This window comes from Vipera berus (genome assembly GCF_964194415.1).
Source record: "Vipera berus genome assembly, chromosome: Z".
Lineage (NCBI taxonomy): Eukaryota > Metazoa > Chordata > Lepidosauria > Squamata > Viperidae > Vipera > Vipera berus.
The window spans coordinates 93,886,017-93,913,103 of NC_138205.1; the positions used below are offsets into that span (position 1 = coordinate 93,886,017).

Sequence of the window (27,087 nt, forward strand, 5' to 3'; positions counted from 1 at the left end):
GGAGTATAGCACCTGTTTTCTCAGAGCTTGGTTAGGGCTGATAGGGTATGCTAAAGTATATAAACAGGGAGCATTAATACAATATCAATAAAATACACATTTTGCACAAAATCATATTGGGCTGGTGTACAGTTGCAAGAAAAAGTATGTGAACCCTTTGGGATTATGTGGTTTTTTGCATGAATTGGCCATAAAATGTGCTGTAAACGTCATGTAAGTCACAACAATAGAAAAAAAACAGTCTGCTTAAAATAATACTACACAAACATTAGCTGTTGTCATGTTTTAATTGAACATAAGATGGAAACATTCACCATGCAGGGTGGAAAAAGTATGTGAACCCCTAGCCTAATGACTTCTCCAAGAGCTAATTGGAGCCAGGAGTGAGCCAACCTTGACTCCAATCAGTGTGATGATATTGGATGTGCTGCTGACAGCTGTCCTGCCCTTTAAAAACACACACCTGTTTTGTGTTTACTGGTCTCAAGAAGCACTGTCTGATGTGAACCATGCCTCGCAGAAAAGAGCTCTCAGAAGACCTACGATCAAGAATTGTTGACTTGCATGAAGCTGGAAAGGGTTACAAAAGTATCTCCAAAAGCCTTGATGTTCATGTATCCACGGTAAGACAGACTGTCTACAAATGGAGAAAGTTTAGCACTGTTGCTATTCTCCCTAGGTGTGGTCGTCCTATAAAAATGACCGCAAGAGCACAGCGCATAATGCTTAATGAGGTAAAGAAGAATCCTAGAGTGTCAGCTAAAGACCTACAGAAATCTCTGGCACATGCTAACATTTTTGTTGACACATCTACAATAAGGAAAACATTAAACAAGAATGGAGTTCATGGGAAGACACCACGGAGGAAGCCATTGCTGTCCAAAAAAAATATTGCAGCACGTTTGAAGTTTGCAAAAGAGCACCTGGATGTTCCACAGCACTACTGGCAAAATATACTGTGGACAGATGAAACCAAAATTGAGTTGTTTGGGAAAAACACACAACACTGTGTGGAGAAAAAAAGGCACAGCACACCAACATCAAAACCTCATCCCCACTGTAAAACATGGCGGAGGGAGCATCGTGGTTTGGGGCTGGTTTGCTGCCTCAGGGCCTGGACGGATTGTTGTCATTGATGGGAAAATGAATTCCAGAGTTTATCAGGATAGTTTGCAGGAAAACGTACGACCATCTGTCCGCCAACTGAAGCTCCGCAGAGGATGGGTGATGCAACAGGACAATGACCCAAAGCATACAAGTAATTCAACAAAACAATGGCTTCAACAGAACAGAATACGCCTTCTGGAGTGGCCCAGTCAGAGTCCTGACCTCAACCCGATTGAAATGCTGTGGCATGACCTTAAGAGAGCGATTCACACCAGACATCCCAAGAATATTGCTACACTGAAACAGTTTTGTGAAGAGGAGTGGTCCAAAATTACTCCAGATCGTTGTGCAGGTCTGATCTGCAACTACAGGAAACGTTTGGTTGATGTTATTGCTGCCAAAGGAGGGTCAACCAGTTATTAAGTCCAAAGGTTCACATACTTTTTCCACCCAGCACTGTGACTGTTTCCATCTTATGTTCAATTAAAACATGACAACAGCTAATGTTTGTGTAGTATTATTTTAAGCAGACTGTGTTTTTCTATTGTTGTGACTTACATGACGTTTAGAGCGCATTTTATGGCCAATTCATGCAAAAAACCACGTAATCCCAAAGGGTTCACATACTTTTTCTTGCAACTGTAGTTTTATCTTGGCACAACATTAACCCTACTGTTCATTATTTGTAAGTGTACATAATTTAGTGCTATGTATGAACTTGGCCTGTTTGTCATTTTTATACACTAACTCACTATATAAATCCATAGCTCAGCAACTTCATTTTAAACCAAATATTTTACACTGGTAGTCCAACTAAGTAGCAGCATCCAGTTAACCCTTGTTGATCTCAAATGGCTAAGCAGACTTGGGCCCAGTAATTTGCATGGAATTACCAGAAAAGTCAGAGCTAAGTTCTTTTTTTATTATAAAGAAAGCTACATAAATACCTTAATCCAACTGAGAGCTCAGGTAGAAAAAGAATTTATATTTATTATTGCTAAGTTCTTTTGGAAAATTAGGAAGAAATTATGTAAATATATAATTTTTGCCCTCTTGCCCATAAAATTATCTTTAACCTATAGTTAAAATCTACAAAAAATGTATAAAAAGTATAGTTAAAATCTAGTGCCAATTAGACATTTTAGAGAAGGAGATATATATGGTAAATTTATGAATTGATTAGACATTATTTGTTTATTAATTTGAGATAGTTTGATTCCTGCATTTAATATTCTGCTTAATCTTTCCATTGATACAATAGTGAATAAATTAAATACTTAGAGCTAAGAATTATGTCAATGTCAAATCAGGTTTCTGGTTGCTTTTACATTTTTGGCTATTTTTCAAAGTTGAAGTTATGCATATCACTATAAATTAATCTAAATAGTTCAGAGTTTATGGCACATCACTTTCAGGATTCTGATTCTTCTGATATGTGTTTTTATAAACAATATTCATTTTACTATAATTTGCATTTAATAGCATTTCTGTGAGGGTGGAAAGATTCATACAATACAAACAGAAACCAGAATAAATTTATTTGGATGGAAAAGCTAAATAATTTTATATTTGCAATTAACATTGATAGATTTTTTTCTCTTTTCCATTCTTAGTATTCTAAGCTATCTAAATAAAAAAATAACTTTAAACACATTATACAGACATCAATATATTGAAACAACACAATGTATAAGATTTATAACATACTGTAAAAAGCAAAAAAATATTTCTATGGAATTAAAAGAAACGCTAGATGGCAGTACAGTTATATTTAATGTGGTTTTAAAGAACGCTAAATAGGGATGTATTGAATACTCCGTTTTCCTGTTATTTTGTTTAAAGCTATATATAATACAGAACTAGCTTCTGTCTGAATTTAATCTCTAAATTCTCTAGTTTCCCTCTTAAGTATAATTATTTAAATTAAATAATATACTAAAATGCTCCTGAAGCTAATACATGTTATTGTACAGTAGGGCAATTCTGAACATCCTGATAGGTCTATCTGTTATTATATAGAAGGAATAATTTTCTATGGAATGGCATTAACTTTTTCTAACAAAATATTTGATAGCAAGCAGGCATTTTCTTCATTAACAGAAATTATCAATTTTTAAAATATCTTAACATGAACATGTTATTTGATTCTTAAGCTAATGAAGTACATTATTGAGAATATTTTGAAAAATAATTTAGCGACTTGATATAAAGCAGCAGTAACAGCAAGTTTCAAACTGATTCTGTAAGGGATGGATCCTAATGTAAAATCACTCATGATATATTAAGCATGTTTTAAAAGATATTTTTATTGTTACAGTAGTAAAATATATAGAAAAAAGTTTGTGTTAAATAGGGACAACAGACAGTATAAAACAAAAGAATGCAAAAACTTTCCAGAGACATATTCTTGCCTTCTGTTACAAATAACTAAATTTGCTTTACTATGCAATGTGTAATATATATAGGAGCCATCTTTACTTAAATTTAATTAGATTTCTATTAAGTAGATATGTCATTGCTACATATTTTGTCATTGCTACATATTCTCCATTTTTAGTTGTTCAATCTGGTATTGTAGGTAAAGTTTCTCTTTTCCAATACCAAATTTGTTATTGCAGTTGTCATATATTTTAGTAAATTGTGATATTTTTCATTGATACCCAATAAAAATATTTGTGTATTCAGTTGAAACTTTATTTTTAGGATTTTCTGACATTTTGATGTATTTCTAACACTTTTGAGGTTTTTTTAACATCACCACTGCAGTGTTTAAAGTGGTGAATAAGTAGAGAAGATACTAATTTGAAAGTCACATAAATGGGAATCTGTTCTGTAAAAGAATAAGAGAGGGTTAATGGATTTGTGAAGAAATTAAAGGCAGAAGTTAATGGATCTGTGAGAAATATGAGGTGTTTTTAAGTTAGACGTTTGGTTTTGTATTTGGACGTTATGTTTTTATGTGTTTATTGTGTTTTAATGCTTATTTTATGTGTAGAGCTTTAATAATGTTGATATAGATTAAAAAAATAACTGGGATCTCTTCTGGAAGAATTGAGTATCATTGAAACTTCAGTGATACCCAATTCTTCTAGAAGAAATGAAATGGAAGTAGACAGGGAAAACATGAAATGATAGCTGAGTCTGCAAGAAGTCATACTACTGGATGCCCCCTGATCATTCTTTCCTCTTATGTCTCTGATTGAAGCTAATCATAGAATTCTTTGCTTTAGTTAAGTTTAGTTTAGTCCTTTTTTGCCTTACTTAGAAACAAAGTGTCAGGAATGCAATAGCATCTTCCTGTGTTGGCTTAAAAGTGATCATATTTAATTCCCCCCTCCCATTAATTTGTAGAAGATCACTAGATACAAGCATTATAAGAGGGTGTTTTTCCCCTTTCTTGTAGGCTATGGAACATGCAAATGGAATGGAGCTGGATGGTAGAAGAATCAGAGTAGATTACTCTATCACAAAGAGAGCACACACACCCACCCCTGGTATCTATATGGGCAGACCAACTCAGTAAGATATTTATTGTCTTAGTCCTGTTACTGTGAGAGATGCAATTGCCATTTAAGTAAAATATTCAGTTCCTTTAAACATGTTCTAATCTAATGACTGCTTTATTTCACTGTATTGTTTCTACAAATATATTCTATGATTGGCATTTTATTTTTTATTTATTTTTTTTTATTTTAATTCCATTTATATCCCGCCCTTCTCCGAAGACTCAGGGCGGCTTACAAGCTTAGCAGTAGCCTTCATTCTATGTATATGCCTGCTTATTAGGGCTTTCGCCCCCCCCCCCAAGCGGCATTATTACAAAGTCAGTTTAATTGCTCCCAACAATCTGGGTCCTCATTTTACCTACCTCGGAAGGATGGAAGGCTGAGTCAACCTTTAAGTGAAACCTCAGAGCCCAATGATTAGGAATAAACATGACTTGTTAATTCCAAACTCCAAGCAATCTATCTCAATAGAGTGTTCCATCAGAAGGTTTAGAAAGATTGGCTTCCAATACAGCATAACAAATAATTCCAATATTTTGCTATAGGAATCCAATGGAACACAAAGTAAGCCCATTGTTCTCTTTTATGTTTTAGTCCTGGGGCTCCAGATATAGGTGTAATTGTAGACTCTACTAAATATTTCCCGGAGAATGAATAAATATTTTTAAAATTACCATAACATTCAATGTGGCATGCATTTTTGCTGTTTTTCTTGAAAAATAGCTCAGAACCTAATTCAGTTAAGAAGCTTTCAATACAGTATAGGCCATGAACAGTATTACTCCCTAATGATTGACTTCAGCTTTCTTAATACACACATTTGGCCTACCTGCCAAATTTAACGAAGTACCATCCTTTTTATATATAACACCCTGGAATTGAACATTAAAGCATATTGTGAACAGTTTTCTATTTGCCAAAGGCTAGAAAACACACTCCTCCTTTCATTACATCCAACCAAGAACTCCAGAGATTATTATATTTGTTAAATGGGCCAAGTCTTACAATTCTGGGTAGTATAGCAATAGCACTTATATACCGCCCCATAGTCCTTTACAGCACTCTCTGGGCAGTTCAAAAGTCAGCATATTGCCCCCAACAATCTGGGTCCTCATTTTACTGACCTTAGAAGGATGGAAGGCCAAATCAACCATCAGCCCATTAGGATCGAACTCCTGGCTGTGGGCAGATTTAGCCTGCAATACTGTATTCTAACCACTGTGTCACCAGACTCTTAGTATACGATAACTAAAATGAATAAACATACTAGAATAAAAGTTAATTAGAAATACCACAGGAATGTATATGTACATAGGAATGACCACGTACCAGTTAACTGGAATTGAAAGGTTGCTAAAAAAGGAAGGCTCTCAATGTGAGGAAAAATAAGGCTTATGACAAAAGTAAAAAATAACAAAAAGAGCTTCTTTCAACATGTAAAAAAAACCAAGACAAAAGTTAAGGAAATGATTGGTCCATTAGTGGGAGAAAGTGGCAAGAAGCTGACAAAAAACAGGGAGAAAGCAGAACTACTTAACTTGTTTTTTGCATCTGTTTTTACACAAAGGGAAAAAACAGTCCAACCTATCAAAAACCATACTGTAAAAAACACAGATTAGAAACACAGGATAGGCAAGAAAATGGTAAGTGAGCACCTGTCCTGCCTAGATGAGTTCAAATCACCAGGACCAGATGGATTACACCCAAGGTTCTGAAGGAACTGGCAGATGTGATCTCAGAACCACTGAACTATATTTTTCAAAGATCCTGGAGCACTGGGGAACTACCAGAGGACTGGAAAAGAGCTGATGTAGTTCCCATCTTCAAAAAAGGGAAAAAATGGATCCAGGAAATTATAAACCTATCAGCGTGACCTCTATTCCTGGGAAGATTCTGGAAAAATTAATCAAGCAACAAATCAGCGAACACCTAGAGGCAAACAAAGTTATTACCAAAAGCTAGTATGGGCTTGTTAAAAACAGATCATGCCAGACAAATTTTATTGCATTCTTTGACCAAGTGACAAAATTAGTGGACCAGAGGAATGCTGTGGATATAATTTACTTCGACTTCAGTAAGACATTTGATAAAGTAGACCACAACCTACTACTTGATAAGATAGAAAAATGTGGGTTAGACAGCATCACCACCAGATGGATTTGTAACTGGCTGTCCAGCCGTATTCAGCGTGTGGTCCTCAATGGAATTGCATCTACATGGAGGGAACTGTGTAGTGGGGTGCCCCAGGGCTCTGTTCTAGGCCCAGTGTTCTTCCACATCATCAACAATTTGGACAAGGGGATAGATGGAGAACTCATCAAATTTGCAGACGACACTAAGCTGGCAGGAATAGCCAACACTCCAGGAATAGCCAACACTCCAGAATATAGGCTTAAGGTACAGGAGGATCTTGACAGATTTGAATATTGGGCGCTACCTAACAAAATGAAATTCAATGGTGAAAAAAGTAAGGTTCTACATTTAGGCAAGAAAAACCAAATGCACATGAATAGTATAGGTGCTACCTTGCTCAATAGTAGTAACTGTGATAGGGATTTCGGAGTCCTAGTGGACAATCACTTAAATATGAGCCAACAAGTGCTGCAGCTACCAAAAAAGCCAACACAGTGCTAGGCTGCATTAAGAGAGTGATAGAATAAAGATCACCTGAAGTGTTAATACCACTTTACAATGCCTTGGTAAGGCCACACTTGGAATACTGCATCCAGTTTTGGTCACCACGATGTAAAAAAGATGTTGAGTCTCTCGAAAGAGTACAGAGACAAAGATGATTAGGAGACTGGAGGTTAAAACATATAAGGAACGGTTGCTGGAATTGGGTATGTCTAGTTTAATGAAGAGAAGGACGAGCGGGGACATGATAGCAGTGTTCCAATATCTCAGGGGCTGCCACAAAGAAGAGGGAGTCAAGCTATTCTCCAAAGCATCTATAGGCAGGACAAGAAGCAACGGATGGAAACTAACCAAAGAGAGAAGCAACCTAGAACTAAAGAGAAACTTCCTGTCAGTTAGAACAATTAAGCAGTGGAACAACCTGACTCCAGAAGCAGTGAATGCTCCAACACTGGAATTTGTCTGAAATGGTATAGGGTTTTCTACCTGAGCAGGGGGGTGGGCTAGAAGACCAAGGCCCATTCCAATTATTATTATTGTTATTCCAGTAGCATATTTATTCATTTTTTCCTGAGATTAGGACAAGACTCCAGCACATTTTATAAATGATTTTCAATATTTGATGCCAGTTTGAATAATTGCTGAAATTAAGTCAACTGTAAATCATTAGTTCCTTCATTAGGAGTATCGTCTTGATCCTTGAGTCAAAATCTTAAATAGATGTATAGCTTTCAGCATAACTTATCTGAACTGTCTGTCTCTCTTTTTTTTTTAAATAAAAGCAGTGGAGGTGGAGGAGGAGGTGGAGGTGGAGGAGGAGGAGGAACTGGTCGTCGCCGTGATTCCTATTATGACAGAGGATACGACAGAGGATATGACAGATATGAAGAATATGATTATCGCTATAGGTAAGTATTCAAATTAGATATGGAAGTTATGGGAAACACTTAACACAAGTAATAAATTCCGATACAGTGATGTTTAAAAGTTTGTGAAGCCTTTTAAATGTTCAATGTTTCTGTATAAATATGACCTAAGGCATGATCTGTTCTCCACACATCTTAAAACTAGATAAAGAGAATCCATTTGTAAAGCAGTAAAAAATGTATACCTCTTCATTTATTTATTATTTATTATTATGTATTATTTATTTCAATGATGGATGCTTCCATTGGGCAGTAAAAGGTAACTGTGATCAGTCCTGGACATTAAGTTGGAAGAATTTTAGCTCATTCCTGCTTTCAGAACACTTCAACTTCTCGTGTTAAGACACCAGGCTAGTAATCAGGAAGCTGTGAATTCAAGCCCTGCCTTAGCCATGAAAGCCAGCTGGGTGACCTTGGGCTAGTCACACACACACACACACACACACACACACACACACACACACACACACACACACACACTTTCCCAGCTCAGTTCACAGGGTTATTGTAGGGAAGGCATGTTGAATATGTTTGTTTAATAATACAAATGGAATACAAATGGAATACAAATTTTAAAAGTTCTGTTTTGGTTTCCACCACCATCTACAGAACGTTTTTCCATTAGCCTTTCAGCTTAAACTGGTGGTTTTTCATAAATGATAGATGGGCAGAAATGTTATTTTTTGAGAGTACAGGTAATCCTTGGTTTACAACCACAATTGAGCCCAGAATTATGGTCCTAAGTGATGGTGGCTGTTAAGTGAGGTGCACAGATGATTGTCTTACTTAATGGCCACAAATCCCTGATCTCCTTATTGCACTCATTAAGAGGAGCAATGGGTATTTCAGAGTTGAAAAGTCCATAAGAAGACGGGCCCAGGCTTACACTGTAGTACCTCCCCAGCTCATATGTAACCTGCTTTCGACTTCCTAGGCCTTTCACCACCCCCTGAGACACCCTATGGCCCACTTCTCACCCTGCTGGGTTCCAGGCTCTTGGGTTTCCTCCCCCATCTTTCTCCACTTACCTTTTCCAAAGATTGCCTTTGGGGGGGGGGGAAACCAACCAATCTACACCTCCACTGTTCTTCCATCTCCACCTCTGCTGCTTTCATTTTAAGAAAAAGACATCAAACAAGTTACGCTGAAAGCTATACATCTATGCAGAAATCATTTCATACCATCTTGAAAGTGTGTGCCATTTTGGAAGTGGCCACAGTTCTCAAATTGCAAGAATTGCAGTCACTCCCAAAATGATGCTTATTCCAGCCTCTGTATAGGATGGCCATTTGGCAGTTCTGTGTCCCAAAAGCGATTTTTGAGATTAGCAAGCACAATTTTTGGATTGCAAGAATTGCGGCTGTTTCTAAAATGGAGTTCAATTCTGGGCTGGCACCATGTGTCTTCTGTATAGGAAAGCTGTATGGCACATTGGCAAGTTCTCTTTGATAAAGGTGATCTTCAGAAAAGGAATGTGAAGTAAGGCATGACTGAAGGTGAAGAGACCCAAGTGTATGGGACCCACTAGGGTAGGGGATAAGCACAAGGGACCCAACAGGGTGGGATAGTTGGAAGATAGGCAGGTGGAGCAATTGCAGCATTCCTGCGGTCAGTTGTAAGGAAGGGTGGATTGTCATGCTCCCAAATTTTGTTCATGTGACCACGGGGTGCTGCTGCAAATTCTGGTACAGTTTGTAAGTCCCTTCATTTAGTGCTATCATAATTTCCAATATTTGCTGAACAAATGGTCATAAGTCAAGGGCTACCTGTAGTAGTTTTCTTCTTGCAACTCTGCTATTATTGTTCAGTTTCTCCTAATAGTGGTCTCATGAACACCTAAATTCATCAGTGAGGAGAGGCCTTTAATCCCTTCAACATTACTCTCGGCAGTATTATGGGCATTAGTCTTGGTGTGATTTTGATTGTTCAACCCTTCCTAGAGAGGTTAACATTAATGTTGAATTGCATCCATTTATACACAATTTGCCTGATAGTGGATTGGCAGAATCCAACTCCTAGGGAATAGTTTTGTAAGCTTTTCCAGCCTGATAAGCACCAACAACTTTTCTGGAGGTCCTCGGAAATCTTTTTAATTGGAGCTCAAACACTTCCCCATTTAGCAGAGATGGACAATCCAAGAGTCATATGTTTCCCCTAGTTTCCCATTTGTGGACACCAGACCACTCTGAGAGTGCACTACTAAATTTGAGAGAGAAACGTTCAATTATCTACACTGCAGATTTAAAGTGACAGATAGAAGTATATGGCCTGCATAAGCCAAATCCCACCTGTAAATTTCTCTCAAAATGTGTGAAAAATATGCCCAAAATGTTCAGACCTACCACTTCCAGAACATTGCCAGAAAGTCTTTTGCAGTATTTGGAAAACTAAGTTTATTTCTTTATTATTTATTAAATTTCTATATTGCCCATCTCATCTAAGTGACTCTGGGCAGTTTACAGACAAGTTACTGCTCATATATAACATGATTTTTCATTTGTATTGTGTATGAAGTAAATAGTAACAAATAATGTTTTAACCATTTTATTTATTTATGATATAGTGAATATTAATACAATATAGTGAATATTTTTTAAAATACTCAGAATACCACAATAAAACCAATTAAATAAAATAGCTAGTGTGAAAGCTGGCAGCATAATAATAAATATGCTGAATATTTCATAAAAAAATGAATGATATTTTGTAATTTGTGTTGGGAAGGAGCGGCCATCTTTTGTTACCACTTTTAAAAGCCAAACTGGTAATAGCACACAGGTTTTCTAACAAGGAACGTTCTTTGTTCCTTGTTAGAAAATAATCAGCCAAGCATAGTCATTTGATTATTTTCTAATAAAAAAACTAGGGATGTCTTCTATCATTGCATGCTCCCGTTATACTTTTTTTTTTAGGAAAAAAAAGATTCATTAGATCTTATCAGGATGAGATTACCCTGTTTGTATCCTACAAAAGAGGCAAAATAAATAGGGAGTGAGTTTCCCATGCAGTTTTAAATTTTCTGTAGGTGCCATACCCTTGATTCTGCCTGACATTTAAAAAGGAAAAGAAAAACCAGGATCACTGGAGGAGATTATTGAATTACAGTTCAATAAAGGCTTAATTAGAGTGGCAAAAATAGTTAATACTAGTTATTGTGTGATTCTTTCATCAATATAATTGTATCACTTTAAAATCAGGAAAGGATACAGTGTGAAAAATAAATAATAAAATAGGAATGGAAGAAGGTTTGGGAAGAAAATATCCTAAGTGATGGCAAATAGGGCAATTTGGAACTTTTGCACAAAAGTAATGATCATTATAACCTACGTGTTGGGAAGCTATTTAAAAGTAGAATGTACATTTGTGCAAAGTAGATGATATATGTAGACTGCTGTTATATAAACCAATATAGCTAGTTCACACTAACAATTTGGGACCGGCAACTCTATCTCTAAGTGATGCAATTGCTAAGTGAAAATATCACGTGGCTCTACTGGATTTAACAACTTCAGTTCCATTGCAGTTGTTCAGCAAATCACTGCAACTCATTAACAACACATGACCATAACTTCCTGCTGCCTTCCTATTGACCTTGCTTGTTAGAAGCTGATTGTAAAGGTCACAAACGGCATTCACATGACTATAGGCTGCTGTAGCCATCATAGATGTGTGGCAGTTGCAAAGTGCCCAAATTGCAGTTATATGATTGTGAGGACACTGCATTGAATGGTCAGTGATTGAAGTAGTAAGTGAGTGAAATGGACTGCATGTTGTGGGGGAGTCTTCAACTTGCAACCACAATTGGTCCAAAAATTTTCAAGATAGTTGTTAATCTTACTACCTGTCTTACCACAATTGTTAAGTGAATTACTATAGTTGTTAATGTGACTGTTAAGTGAATCTGGCTTCCCCAATGACTTTGCTTGTCAAAAGGTGACTTCATGACCCAGGACATTGCAACTGTCTTAAATACATGCCAGTTGCCAGGCATCCGAATCTTGGATCACCATGAGAATTGCTGCAACAGTCATAAGCATGAAAAACAAATGGTCATAAGTCACTTTTCTCAGTGCTGTTGCAACTTTGAATGGTCACTAAAGAAATGGTTATAAGTCAAGGATTACCTGTTTTACCACATTGTAAACCCTATAAACAGGTTTTCAATTAATATCTTCAAGCCTCATTGTGTGTGTGTGTGTGTGTGTACTGCTTAAAATGTATGAATATGGGAATGAGCCACTGTCAACAGAAATATTTTGCATTTTCTTTCAAAGGAGGCGATCACCGTCACCATATTATAGTCGTTATAGATCAAGATCAAGATCTCGTTCGTACAGTCCAAGTAAGCATAACTATATTAATTGTAAAGAGTAAATATGTATAATTTAATATAGTGAGAGATTTTAAGAGTACCATAGGAAATACTAATACTGTATACTCTTCCTTTCAGAAACAAATTAATATAGAAGCTAGTCTGGAGGTATTAATTTATAATTACAGCATTCTTTTTTTTCTTTCAGGGCGCTATTAAGAAGAGAAGTCAGTTACAGAGTAAATACCATTTTTCAACAGCATGTTCCGAACCTAGCTTTTCCTGTTGGTCCCCTACAATTATCCTGTATCCAATTAAAATGTCCCTGGTTCATTAAGGTGTATTTTCTTTTGAAATACCCATTTTCATCTCTTCTTACTGTAATATTACAGGTGTAATTGTTGTAGTTTTATGTGCTTAAATATCTTTAAACAAAAATTAATGGGAATCCCAGAGTGGTAAAATATTTTGTAATTCCTGCATTTGTTTGTTTTTTAAACAAGTGGATTTTTGTTGAACCTCATGGAGAAAGAACTGGTATGTGCTAATGCTTGCATGTCATATTTTCAGTAGAAAGCTACTATTTTAATAATCTCATCTTTCTGGTTTCAAAAAAATCCTCTTGTCCTGCTTGTTTTGTTTAACACAATTTGGTATATAATCCAAAGCCAGAATTTTCATGAATCTTCAGTTTAATAATTAAAACAATATTGGACTGTAAGGACTATTCCTTGGAGGGGGAAAAACGTATACCTGATGCACCCTGTTTAGTGGGCTTTGGTAAAATAAACTCAGTGCTGCTGAGAGGAAATTGAAATTTGTTTTAAATACCTGCAAAGTATTCTTTTTATTTTTATTACCCCATAATCAGGATAAGCTTAACTGACTAGATATAAGGAATATTTGATCTGTTCACATAAGTCTATATGATACAAAGATAAAGCGGATTCTATTTAGTAGTATGATCTGAAATTGTAATTATTTGACTTCTCAAAATAAATTTAAATTGTACAATTGCAATTGTTCAGTATTTATATCATTTGTTAAGAGTTTTTAGATTTGAAGCTGGGAATGGATAATGCAAAATAACAAATAGACATGTTGATATGGTGAAGGCAAACTGCTTGTGTCCATCTTTACATTCCAAGGAAAGATCACTTGAACACACTGAACTGAAAAAAATGCAAAAATTAAGACCTTAAAATTCAGCATATGAAAGTGGATTTAAAAATATGATTCTTATCACTTTCTATATTATTAAATGTTTAATTATATATGCAAATATGTTACAAAGAAAAAATAGAGGAAAAAATACAAGTCCTCTAACTGGAAAAAACCTGAGGCTTTACAAATGGCCATGATTTTGTGATGCCAAAAGGAAGTCTTTAATCCTTGCAAAATCAGCATGAACTGAACTGCTTTTAAACTGAGATCAGATCTTAGTAGTGGGTAATATTCCGATATAAGACATTGCCTGAAACCAGAGAGTATGCTGAAGGAAAACAAGAATTAAATAAGAATGCATAATATCTAGGAAACAAGAACACATAATACCATGTTTCACTGAAAGTAAGACCTACCCTGAAAATAAGCACTAGCTTGATTTTGGGGGTGGGTCTAATATAAGGCCTACCCCAAGTAAGCCCTAGTTTTGGGGCGAGGCACACACATCAGAAATCAAGCTGGGATGGGGGTATGGAGCTGCCCCAAGCGCTCTGCATCCACTCATTTGCACCCAGGCCTCTGAAGCATCTCAAGGTCTGCATTTCGCAGTCAGACTCCTTTCTGGAAAGCCAGTGCAGCCAAGAACCAAGCTATAGATTGAATCCTTAGCTCGGTTCTTGGCTGCAGTGGCCTTCCGGAAAGCCTTTTGACTACAAAACGCAGGCCAGAGCTCCATTCTCAGCTGCAGAATGAAGCTGCTCCTTTGGTGGCAGAAGTGGGCTGGCTGGGCGGGGCTGTCGGTGCCAAAGGTGAGTGGGAAAGAAACCCCCTCCCCCAAAATTAAGACCTGATGGCTCTTTTGGAGGAAAAAAAAAAAGAACCGGATCTTATTTTCAGGAAAAACATGGTACCCTTCTATAATGTTAAGGAAAATTAGAGGTTTAAATGCAGTCATTTCTTTTCATTTCTGGAAATAGGTGTGCTACAGCTATAATGAATGGACTGCCATACTGTAAAACATGCTGTTGAATTCAATAGTTCCAATGGAAGAGGAGATAGCTTAGGGTTGCACTCTGGAGTCCTTGAATTGTGGTGCTTTATACATTTCAGGAAAGGAGAAGATAACGATAGTTATACATATGCAAAGGTATAGATGATATAAGCATGAACATTCATAATTAGAAAATCTCAAGTTACTTCCTCACCCATCTACTGTTACTATCCTGAAGAGTTATTGTCTTAATAAAAAGAAACAGTTGCATTGCTATAGCAATTTTGCTACTATTGAGAAAGCCCCAATTACCATACATTTCTTCAATGTTTCTTGCTAAGATGCTCCCACTTATTCCAAGAACTTGTTTTCTTCATAGTTCTCTCTGTTTTGACCTCTTGGAGGGCAAAATATGTGTGTCCCTTACACTCTTCTGGAAACAATTATTGAAAAGACCTAATGCCAGCCAGAAGTGTAGGCAATCTACAGCGTAATTTTCTAACTAGCCTGTCCCAAATATCAAGGTAATACAATTTCATAGATTGCTGACAATTGTTTTGTAGCTCCTTTTGTTAGATCCCTTAGATCTTGCATAGTGTGCTTTTACTTGCAAGGAATTGTTAGATTAAAACAATACAAAGCTGGAAATTCCTCACAGCCATGGGTCATTTTGAATAGCATGAAGCCAATAAATAGCATAAAGTCAATTTGCAGGATTGCTGTTCTCTGCTATTCCTGCTTCTCATTTAGGAGAGCTAGTGTTTGAAGTCTTATATATTTTGTCCATGTTTTTTTATATCAAGGCAGTGGCGTAGCGTGGGTTGTCAGCACCCGGGGCAAGGCAAGTAATTTGCAACCCCCCCCCCCTCCACAGTGGGCGGTGACCCGGCGGCTCGGATCGGATTCGCACAGCCAGCACTGCAGTGAGAGACAGTGAGTGAGCCAGGCAGGGACAGAGAGCTGCGAGTGCGAGCGCGCCCCCCAGATGTTGCGCCCGGTGCGGCCAGCCCCCCCTGCGCCCCCCACGCTACGCCACTGTATCAAGGTAAGCATGGACTGCAAAGGCTTGTATGCCAATTATGGTAATAGCAGTTGGGGAGCCCTTGAGGTCCTGTATTTTGTGAATTCATTTGGGCTTGTAATTAATCTAGTTTTAGGCAACTGGTACTGCATGAAATAAGGTTAAATATCCAATTGTATAAGGACCTCCTGAGACATAAGAAAAGTATGGCATAATTTCCATCCACAAATACCATGTCTTTGGCAAGTACAGGGGAGTTTGAACATAATCAAGCTGTATTACAGGACTTATGGTATTTTCAATTGCTGGTAGAAAAATGCATGTCTTAATCTAACACGTACATTGTCCTCTTGCAGATTTGTCCTTTTGTTTCCCTGCTGTATAAACCTTGAGTATAGGCTCACTATAAAAAAGAACTGGCCTTAGTGATTGAGGCGGAGTGGTTTATGCGCTGAGGGTGCCTTATGGAGTCCCTACGAAAACTTCTCTGCTAAAGCATATTTTTAACCCAGAATCTCAGTTTGTTCCCTTGTAGCATCTCTTTCTATGTTACCAAGGGAACAAACTCCGATTCTGGTTTAAAAGTATGCATAAATCACTCATCCTCAAAGGCCAGTTCTCTTTTATATTAAGCCTATACCCATATAGTGTAGAAACAAAGGGCAAATTTGCAAACTCCAGATAAAATTATGAAATAGACAAAAGCAATTATTTTTTAAAAAAGTTACTGGTGGACAACCAGTTCAATGACTGTTGAATGCTACTTGGCAATTATAAATAGATCATACCAACAGAAACCCACTTTTTAGCAACACTGTTGCTTTTGCTGTAGAAAAGAGAAGGAAAAGAAGATGAATATAGTAAAACAAGCACACTATTTTAACAATAAAACTAAAACTCCCATTGGCTTAAAATCCCATTAAAAGTGATAATGGCTTTTCAGGATTTCATAGTCAGAACTTTGCCTTTATTATTTCCTCTGCTTGCTTCCCAGAAGTTTGGAACATCTAATAAGACTTGCTTCTGGGGTTGCTGGAACGGGCCTCAAATGACTTAAATCATACATGTCAAACTTGCGACGTCACGTGACATTGCACAACGTATCAGGACGGTTTTGCCATAGCCGGCAATGGGATGGGCGCAGCTTCCAGATGACGTGTCTGGCCCGTGGGCCAGCAGCTTGTCACCCCTGACTTAAATGAACCTGTGAAGTTAAACCTTCAAACTTCATATTGCTTTGACTTTCCAGTTTTTTCTCTGATGCACTTTGTGAAACACCAAATTTACTCTTATAGTTATAGTTATAGTTTGGTGTAGTTATAGTTATAGTTTGGTGTAGCCCCCTCAGGTCACAATGTAGTCTTACTTGCCCTTTGTTTTTTTGCACTGCTATTGAAAAAATTATATAGCATATCAGTAATTTGATCATGGTCAAAATAAACATCTTGAATAGGAATTAATTCAAAGCCTAAGGGCATTGGTTGCCCATATATAATTTCATACGTATCTTTTAGGTTGCTTTAAACTTGGGCTTTTGATAGCCAGGAATACCAGGGGAACTATAGGGGCATATCAGCAAAATCTGTTTGTATCATCTGGAAAGGGTAGCAGGGCAGTTGGAAAGAATGTGGTCATAGTCCTCTTCCCTTAAAGTGCTCATAATACTTCATAATACCAAACATTGCCTCTATAAGTTTGCTTAAACGTCTGGGCTGATGCTCCTCTTCCTTCATGACCTTGGTTATATAGTTCTGGACAGTGTTCTGTGGAGACTGCATATCCTAGCTTATGCTTTGCACTCTCCCCACTGTGATGAAACTGGTAAGAGTAAAATTGAAAGACTACTGACCTCTTAAATTCTCCATTAGCTTTGTTTCTGCTATTATGGAAAAAATAAATAAGAGGCTTAACATATCAGACTTTTTGTAAGTCATTGAAAAGCAGGTTGGGCTTAAAACTCAACCTTGTAGGGCATGCAAATATGTGTACTGAAGGCCCCCAAAATAAAAGCTAATACTGTAGATAGTAAAAACTCACATAGGTGAAGAAAGAAAAGGACATTTGCCAATATCAGCGTGTGAAAAAATTCTGGCCTTAAAGCTGAACCTTGTGGGGCATGCAAATATGTGTGTTGAACTACCACCACCCCCTAAATAAAAGCTAGTAGATAGTAAAAACTGTCACATAATTGGAGAGAGAAGGATATTTGCTAAGATCAGCGTGTGAAAAATTTCTTTCTCCAACTTATTTATCAAAACAAATTGCTGTAGCAGCTTCTATCTTCACCCCATTTTATGAGCATTTATGTTAACTGCCATAAAGATTTCTTCTCAGGTTAGCCTTAGATAAGAACTTGATAATCAGGCCAAACTCTGGAATGCAATTGGCAGTAAGTGGAGGCAGGGGGGTAGAAGCTACCCTGCAAAAATGTTTTATCTGGGTAGCAACTGTCTTTGTGCTTGGAAAAAAAATGAAAACTCAAATAACAATCTCCTGGGTAATCTGAAGTTTTCCATAGTACTTGATATGCAGCTTGTCCCAATAAGGAAAGGAGGATGTTCTGTATTTTGTACATGCTCAGGAAATATCAGCAGAGAACAAAGAACATACTGAATCACTATTCATAGACCATCTTCTCTTGGCTTTTAGGAGAAAGAAAAATAAAAATAAATTTTAAATCTAGAGTTGTAAGGCAACATGATCCAGCAGTCTATGTTCTTAAAAAATTTAATTATGGCTGCAAGATTTAATTTCATCATTCTGTTCAGTTTAATTGGAGCTTCATTTTGTGCCAAGTTAAAAGGGCATTCTTTCAGTTCAAAAGACGTTTGCACTTCCATTTTAATCAGGGCTCAGAGAGGAAAAACGATCTTCCTCCCACCTGGCTACCCTTTGTGAAATACTTGTATCCATTTGTCTTTTTTTTCTTGAACATCTTTCTCTGTGTCCTTTTTGTCCATCAGATTTTTTGTGGAGTGTTCCTTATCAACACTATAAGCAGAAATCTGTAACATAATGTTTTCTACACTGAAAATGCTATTTTCACTGAGCACTCGGTCCCATAGAAAAGTTATTTTTTAAAAAAAAATGTAGCCCACAAAACTATGGCATTGAAAATTCTTGGTCTGGCATGCTTTGCACTCTGTACATGTAGAGATACTCATTGAAATCTTGGTGCATGTGCAAAGAAATTAATTTTATGTATGTGTGAAAACACTGTTAAAAACCCTGAAAAAGATTGTGTGGGGGGGGGAATCTGTTCCCAGTGATTTTCTATAGAAGTATTTTATTGTGTCTCTCCCCCACACACACACAAACACACTTCCATCTCCTCTCTGTGACCTTCAATTAACGAGAAGAGACAGAAGAAGCAGATACCAAAGAGGCAGATACCTTAATTAGCAAATCTTACAAAATCTGGAGGAGAGAGAACTTTGAGCCTCAGAAAGAGTAAATTAAATAGAAAAGGAGGGGGAAAATCCTCAGATATTTCAAACAATAAAAAATAGCAAAAAAGTACCAGAAACATCTCAACTTCCTTGACTTATCACAAAATTCACATAAAACATACACACCAGGAAAAAAATGGTGAATGTAGGCATGGCCAGTGCCCACATTCTCCATGGAAAAAAATTCAACTTTTTTTAGTAGACAAACATATAAATTCCAAAATTTTTCTGTATAATTCAACAGGTTTCAAAGAGACATTTTGTTTTATGTACATACGAATAGAAATTTATACAAACAATCATTGGTGCCTTACACAGTGTAACAAAAACATCTCCCTGTTTACATTTGCATGGAATCTATCAAAGTCCTATACAGAAACAGGAATTCATCCTCCCAACTGCTGAGCTGGGGGGAAAAAAACAGTTCACATGGAATCTAATTAATAGGGAAACATTTTAAAAAGTGATGTTCTATTACTTACATATGTAATGGCATAACAAGTAGTTTTCTAATTACTATTAGCTTTGATGGTTTCAAATCGCAGCCCTGCAATTCAGTAGCAAATTAATTCACAAAAAAGAAAACTGCTATTGCTTTAAAAATCTTAAATTTCATATTTAACACTAAGCTGTACATGCTTCAAAGCTTTTTCTATACATGGTGTAAAATGCATCATGAGTTTCATCAGAGCTCTGAACAATGGTGTTTCTCAGTACTCTTAATAGGGTTAACTTTGCTGCTTGACAAAATTATAAGGAAAATGTTTTGAGACTATGTTAGTGTCGGCTGTTGAATTACAGCAGACATGTCAAACACAAGGTTTCATGTGGCCCGCGAAGCCATCCTGGAAACTGAGGGAACGGCCCCCACTGCCTTGGCCCTGGCCCAGAGACCCTTTTTCTGCCAGAGACCCTCAGATATGTCCCACTCCTGCCCAGGCCCCCATAGGCACCCTTGATGCGAATGATGTAGAGCTGGCCATGCCCACTCAGTAGGCCATATGCACTCTAGCCATGCCCACCCAGTAGGCCACGCCCACCCAGGCCACACCTACCCGGCATGAGTCCAGGAGGACCCCTAAATTGCGCGCCCTATCAACGGGAGGCAACACCTCTCCTCCCATAACCAAAGACAAGTCAAGATGCCGGTACGTAGAGCCACTCAGTCTTGGCCGGGTTGAGCTGGAGCCTGTTCTTCCCCATCCAAATCCATACCACTTCCAGGCAACGGGACATCACATCGAGGGCATCACTGGCTTGGTTCGGGGTGGAGATAAAAAGCTGGGTATCATCGGCATATTGATGATACCTCACCTCAAAACCACGGATGATCTCACCCAGCGGCTTCATATAGATGTTGAACAGGAGGGGCGAGAGTACCGACCCCTGAGGCACCCCACAACTAAAGGGCCTAGGGGTTGACCTCTGCCCTCCTGTCAACACCGTATGCGAACGGCCGAGAGGTAGGAGGAGAACCACCGTAAAACGGTGCCTCCCACTCCCAACCCCGTAAGACGTCGCAGCAAGATACCATGGTCAATGGTATCAGAAGCCGCTGAGAGATCTAAAAGGACCAGGACAGAGGAATAATCCCTGTCTCGGGCCCGCCAGAGATCATCCACCAGTGCGATCAATGCCGTCTCCGTGCTGTACCCGGGCCTGAAACCCGATTGGTATGGATCCAGATACTCAGTTTCCTCCAGGACCAAAGGGAGCTGCCGTGCCACCACGCTCTCAACAACCTTCGCAAGAAAGCAAAGGTTGGAGACAGGACGAAAGTTGTTTAAAATAGCTGGATCCAAGGCAGGTTTCTTGAGGAGGGGCCTTACCACCACCTCTTTCAAGGTGGCAGGGAAGCACCCCTCACTCAAGGAAGCATTAATAACTGCTAGGAGCCAGCCTCGTGTAACCTCCCGGGCCGCATAAACCAGCCAGGAGGGGCACGGGTCCAACAAACACGTGGCGGCACTTAATTTCCCCATGATCCTGTTCACTTCATCCGGAGTCACAGGATCAAACTCTTCCCAGATATTATCGGCCAAACCCATCGTTTCCATTTCGTCAGACACTGCCCAGTCGAAGTCCAAGCCAGCCTGAATCTGAGCGATTTTATCCACCAGATACTCACTAAACTCCTCAGCCCGTCCCTGCAAGGGGTCCTCTCCCGTCCCCTGATTTAAAAGGGAACGGGTCACCCTAAACAGGGCAGCCGGGCGGTTATCTGCGGATGCAATGAGGGTGGCGAAGTGAGCACGCTTCGCCACCTCCATTGCCACAAGATAGGATCTAGAAAAGGATCTTAACTGTGTTCGGTCAGATTCAGACCGACTGGACCTCCAAATGCTCTCTAGGCCCCTTCTCCGGTGATGCGGCCCTCAATGAAATTGAGTTTGACACCCCTGAATTACAGGGACAAATTTTATCCCAAAAATGTCAGTAGCCAGTTTTATGTCATTGCATTGTATGTTTTTTTTTACAAAAATAAATATTTTTTTTAGGTTGCAACAATCAAAAGTTCCCGTTTGAGTCAATTTATCATAATTATCCAAAAATCTCTGGCAGTCTTTCCTGTAAATAACCTTATTGTACAATTTTGAAACAGTCTAGCTGCTTCTGTGGTGGTATGGGCTGCCTTCATTTGTGCTACCTCTTCATATTTGTTGTGATTTCATTATCTGCCATCCAGATGATTTTTTTTCACAAAGCAGGGAATCTCTGATGCTTCTTACCTCTTCTCATACACTCCTTTGTAAATACATGATCTGCTGTATAAGAGCTGCTCTTTCTAGAACAGTCCTTCACTCTTCATTTTACAGATGGCAGCACCTGGAATAGAATAGAGCTGGAAGGGACCTTGGAGGTCTTCTAGTCCAGCCCCCTGTTCAAGCAGGAGAACCTATACCAGTGATGGCAAACCTTTTAGAGACCAAGTGCCCAAACTGCAACCCAAAACCCACTTATGTATCATCGGGTGCCGGGTGGGTGTGGCCCATTGGGTGGGTGTGGCCAATTGAGTGGGCAAGGCCCTTTGGGTGGGCATGGCTGCAGTGGGTGGAACTAAACAGTTCAAATAATTCCAACTTTGCAAGATCTTTTTTTCCCTGCGAAAAGTTGAAATTGATTGATTGAACCCTTTTTTTTGCACACGGCGGTGGAGGCCTAAAGCAAAAAAGTTTTATAAAACCCAGCTGAAGGCCTAGGACTGGGGCGATGGCATGCGTGCCCACAGAGAGGGCTCTGCGTGCCACCTGTGGCACACGTGCCATAGGTTTGCCACCACGGACCTATACCATCTCATACAGGGGATTGTCTAGTCTCTTCTTAAAAATCTCCAGTGATGGAGCGCCCACAATTTCTGGAGGCAAGCTGTTCCACTGGTAGGTTGTCCTCACTGTCAGGAAGTTTCTCCTTAATACCAGGTTGCTTCTTTCTTTGATCAGTTTCCAACCATTGTTTCTCATCCTTCCCTCTGGTGAACAAAGTGACCCCCTCTTCCTTGTGGCAGCCCCTCAGATACTGGAATACTGCTATCATGTCTCCCCTTTTTCTTCTTTTCTTTAGACTAGCCAAACCCAAGTCCTGCAGCCGTTCTTCCTTTGATCATTTTAGTTGATCTCTGATTTTTCCCCAAACTCTCAACATCTTTTTTGTGATACGGTGACCAAAATTGGATGCAGTATTCCAGGTGTGGTCTTACCAGGGTTTTATAAAGCGGTACTAATACTCCACATGATCTTGATTCTATGCCTCTGTTTATACACCCCAGGATTGTATTAGTCTTTTTGGCTGCTGCTGCACACTACTGGCTCATAATCAAGTGATCGTCCACTAGGACTCCAAGATCCCTCTCACAGTTACTGTTTTTAAGCCAAGGAGTTTGAAGAGAATCTCAGGGAATTAGAATGGAAGGGACCACAAACATTCAACAAACTTCCCAAGCCAAAATAGACTTTTAGACACAAACAGTTGCCTTACACTCCTAAACAGTGCCCTTTTGTGTTGGCAGGAATAGATGAGATCAGTCTGACAACACCTACCTCGTGGGAGCGTCCCAGCTACTGCCTTGGTTACAGCTCGAAGATGGTGAATCCCACTTCTAACACCAGTTTTTGTGGAATTAAAAACCAATAACTGCAATTGTTATGTATTCAGTGTACACTGGAGCAACCTCCCTCTAGAAAATAGTGGTTGAGATTCCTATAGATAAGGGGATGCACTCATATTTATACATTTCAGGAAAGGAGGAGAAAATGATAGCCATGCGTAAAGGTCATAACTGACGCAAACATGAATATTCATAATTAGAAAATCTCAAATTCCTTCTCACCCATCTATTATTACTATCCTCAAGAAAGAATTGTCTTAATTAAAAAATATATCAGTTGCATTGTCATAGTAGTTTTGATAATTGCACTGAGAAGTGAGGACTTCAAGTCCCCAATTAGCATGCGCACCTTCTCTATTTCTACCTTGCTAACATGCTACCATTCCTCCAAGAACCTGTTTTCCTTACAACGGTAGCTTGCCCTACTGTGGAGTGGGGGTCTGGTGGTTCCTTGATTACATTTGAACACCATTCAAACAAATCAATTAAACTAAAAAGGAAACAAGAAGATCAGAACATATCCTTTACAGAAGCCAATACCCAGATAAGCAGGGATTAACATCAGGCAAACAAAGTATAAACTACCAGGGAGAAACCACATTCCCACCACTAGCAGAGCAAGCTACTATGCATAGAGATCAAACCTCATGCTCACCAGCACTAGTCCAGTAGTGAAACATTTGCAAGCAAACAATCAAGTGCAACAACATCAGAACTCCATAAAATTCAGTATTTTTGACTAGCTGCAATGTAAGAATTAATTCCAAAAGCAAAGAAACGGAAAGAAAATGTCCAAAAATTGTAATATCCACTAGAAATATACATGGGAATAAAGTATACTGTTTACCTTTCTTTCACAAGCATACTTAGATCAAAACCTTAATTTAAATCCAAATACAGCACATGTTTTACCAGTATAATTTCTAAAATGCTATTTCTATGACCAAGGAAAGTAAAAAAAATAACTAAATCATAACAGCAAGTATCCCACAAGATTTCTGATTTTGAATTTTATTTGCTGAGAAGAAAGTTTCAATTTCTTTTGCAATTAAGTACTTAGTTTACTGTTTTAAATTAAATTTTTTATTTTCTCTTTTCTATTAGCAAAGTGAAAGAGGAATTGTAATAATCTATAGCGCCTTAAAGCACTTACAATACATGTATATTGTTACATAATCTATCTCATCTATACAAGAACAAGAATTTTGTTACCTTAAGATGGGTGAAAATTCTAAGAGAAGTTGTGTTCAGTCTCTTGCAACACGCTCTAAACCAAAAACTTAAGCATGCTCTAAACAATACTTCTGCCAAAATATATTATCCAAGTGCTGTTCTGCATCATTTGAAAGAATAAGTTGAATTGCAAACTTCATATAATTATATTCTATTTTCCCTTAGAGGATTTTATTGTTATGTATTTTTCCAGCTCAGGTATAATATTCTCAGTGTATGATATCATTTCAAATGAAAAACACATGGGAATTACAGATATATTAGAGATGAATTGAAATTCACAGCAAGTGCATACTTACAAATAGCTCAAGGTGGCAAACATATCCAACACACTTTCCTCCTCCTATTTTCCCCACACAACAACCCTGTGAGGTGAGTTGGGCTGAGACAGAGTGACTGGCCCAAGATCCCCCAGATGGCTAGGATGGAACTAGAATTCATGATCTCCGCCTATTTAACCTGGTGCAGGTGTTCTACATACTTTATAATTTTTTATAATTCAATCTGACTAAATATGCAGATTATAATCTTGTTATCTTAAATTAAGAGTTAATGAAACAATCTATATAGCAAGGATGGGAACATTGAAGATGGATGGTATGCAATATACTATGTGCAGAAGCATATTTTGACAGTAATTTCTCACAAAACGCACTTATTTTGTGCAGCATACATACCATGCACTGTAATTCTACTATTTGCATATTGTAATTTATCATTTTTCTTCAGTAAATATTCGGACATTAATTCATCTCTAGTTTTTTCCACAATGTTTATTAAATGGCAAACATTGCAGTTTTGTTTTGTTTTATGCAATTTTATTTGATTATAATTGTAACCTTTCTTACTCTGAAGATTCTGCATGGTGTACAAAAGAGATCAACCCCAGATGAATACCCACAATTAATTAGAAATAGTGGAATAAAAAAAATAGTACTTTATGAAATTCAAGAAAGGAGTTAAATGAACCTTTGTGAGGATCAAGTTGCTGAGCGCATGGGCTGCAATAGAAGAGAGCTGCCATTTTGTTTATTCCCCATGTACTTCTTGTGTGAAGAAGATTTAACAACAGTCCATCTCAATCCACCCTTGGATTGGATATATTGATACAGTTTTGCCTAATGTATTTTGGTGTTGCGTTGAAAAAGATTTTGTAAGTAACAAACGGCTACCAGGGAGGAGTCTGACATAAGCATGAAGCATAGGTTTTTCTATCATAAATAACCCTTGATCTTCAATATGTTTATTTATTTTAGTTATTTATAAAATGTATTGGCCGCCCATCTTACCAAAGGGTAACTCGGGAGGGGGGTGGTGTTACAGTTATATATACAGCTAAAAACATAAAAGGATATTAAAACCAAAAACACATGGGGAAGGGCAGAGGCGGAGTGAGGGATAGGTGGGATTTCTTATTACTCAATCAACCATCTCCATTGTGCTGTTCCCCCACTGGGGCCCCAAGCTGACTGGCATAGCCACATCTTTAGGCTCTTACGAAAAGATGTTGTCAAATTCATACTCCTTGTTCCATCATGCAATATTAATTCATTTCTAATCAATTGTGTTAAATCAATAAACATACAATAAAGCTTCCCATATTTTTCAATGACTTGGGTTCAGCATGCCACCATTATTCTTATATAAATCTTTATAAAGTACTTCTAGCATTTCCTCACTGTTTCATTTCAAATCATTACATTTATATTAAATTTTATTCATTTTGCACATGATCCTCTTTTTTTATTTTCATCAAGATCACTGCATGTTCTTTACCTTTTTTCTTTCTATCCACAACATACCTTTTTTATTAAATGCATTTTTTGTCCTTTGCATTTTTCTTCATCCACAATAGCTGCTCACTTCACTTTATCCAGGACCTGTATTTTCCATTAGCAGAACCCCACAAAATTGTGCAGCACTCTGTAGCATAATTTTTAGTCTGCTAGAAACATATATCAATCTTCTTTCATTACATCTACTCTTGAAAATACTGTGGTCTGCCACAAACAAACAAAAGAATCATTGAACAAATTGATACAGAGTTCTCACTCTAGTTACACAAGACTAGGCTCAAATTATCTTACTTCAGGCCCATTAGGCAACAATCTAACTCTCTAGAGAAGGCTCTAATGCTGGGAAAGGTGGAAGGAAAGAGACCAACCAGCAGAAAGGACTCAGTTATAACAATAATGACTACACCATTGGAAGACCTAAAAGACTAGATTGGGGAGATATCATCATGGACAAAATCTATATGGACATTAACAGTTGACAATAGCACATTATCAATCATTCTGTTGAAATATTTATATTCCAAGGCAATTTTATACAGAATTTATACTTTTTTCATGTAATAATTTTTGTACTTTTTTTCTTATTTCTTTCAAGAACCATTCAGACACTTCCAAGTTGTGTTCCAGTCCATATCCAGACTATTCAGCAACATTGCATTGTTTAATCTTAGCTAATTTTCATTCACTACTTGGTAGCACTTTTAAAACAATACTTATTGCAAATAATAGCACTTAGCAATCGCACTTCAACTTATATACAGCTTCACAGTGCTTTACAGCCATGTCTAAGCAGTTTCCAGAGTCAGCCTATTGCCCCCAACAATTTCAGTCCTCATTTTCCCG

At 37.9% G+C, this 27,087-nt stretch overlaps 1 protein-coding gene and 1 long non-coding RNA gene across 5 annotated transcripts in view; both read left to right on the forward strand.

Annotated features, from left to right (window-relative positions):
- The window catches only part of TRA2A (transformer 2 alpha homolog), a 30,347-nt gene extending 16,842 nt beyond the window's left edge, over positions 1-13,505 (forward strand). For all 4 annotated transcript variants that reach the window (XM_081343852.1, XM_081343853.1, XM_081343850.1 and 1 more), the window contains exons 5-8: positions 4,511-4,626; positions 8,030-8,155; positions 12,448-12,515; positions 12,694-13,505. In XM_081343852.1, the coding sequence (XP_081199978.1) occupies positions 4,511-4,626; positions 8,030-8,155; positions 12,448-12,515; positions 12,694-12,704 (321 nt within the window). In that variant the 3' untranslated portion in view covers positions 12,705-13,505. The remainder of the gene's footprint in view (positions 1-4,510; positions 4,627-8,029; positions 8,156-12,447; positions 12,516-12,693) is intronic.
- A 1,226-nt stretch (positions 13,506-14,731) lies between these two features.
- On the forward strand, positions 14,732-26,060 carry LOC308678505. The gene is made up of 4 exons (XR_014028670.1): positions 14,732-14,796; positions 15,444-15,685; positions 23,117-23,193; positions 25,304-26,060. It is a non-coding gene; the product is annotated as an uncharacterized lncRNA (long non-coding RNA).
- The last annotated feature ends 1,027 nt before the right edge of the window (positions 26,061-27,087 follow it).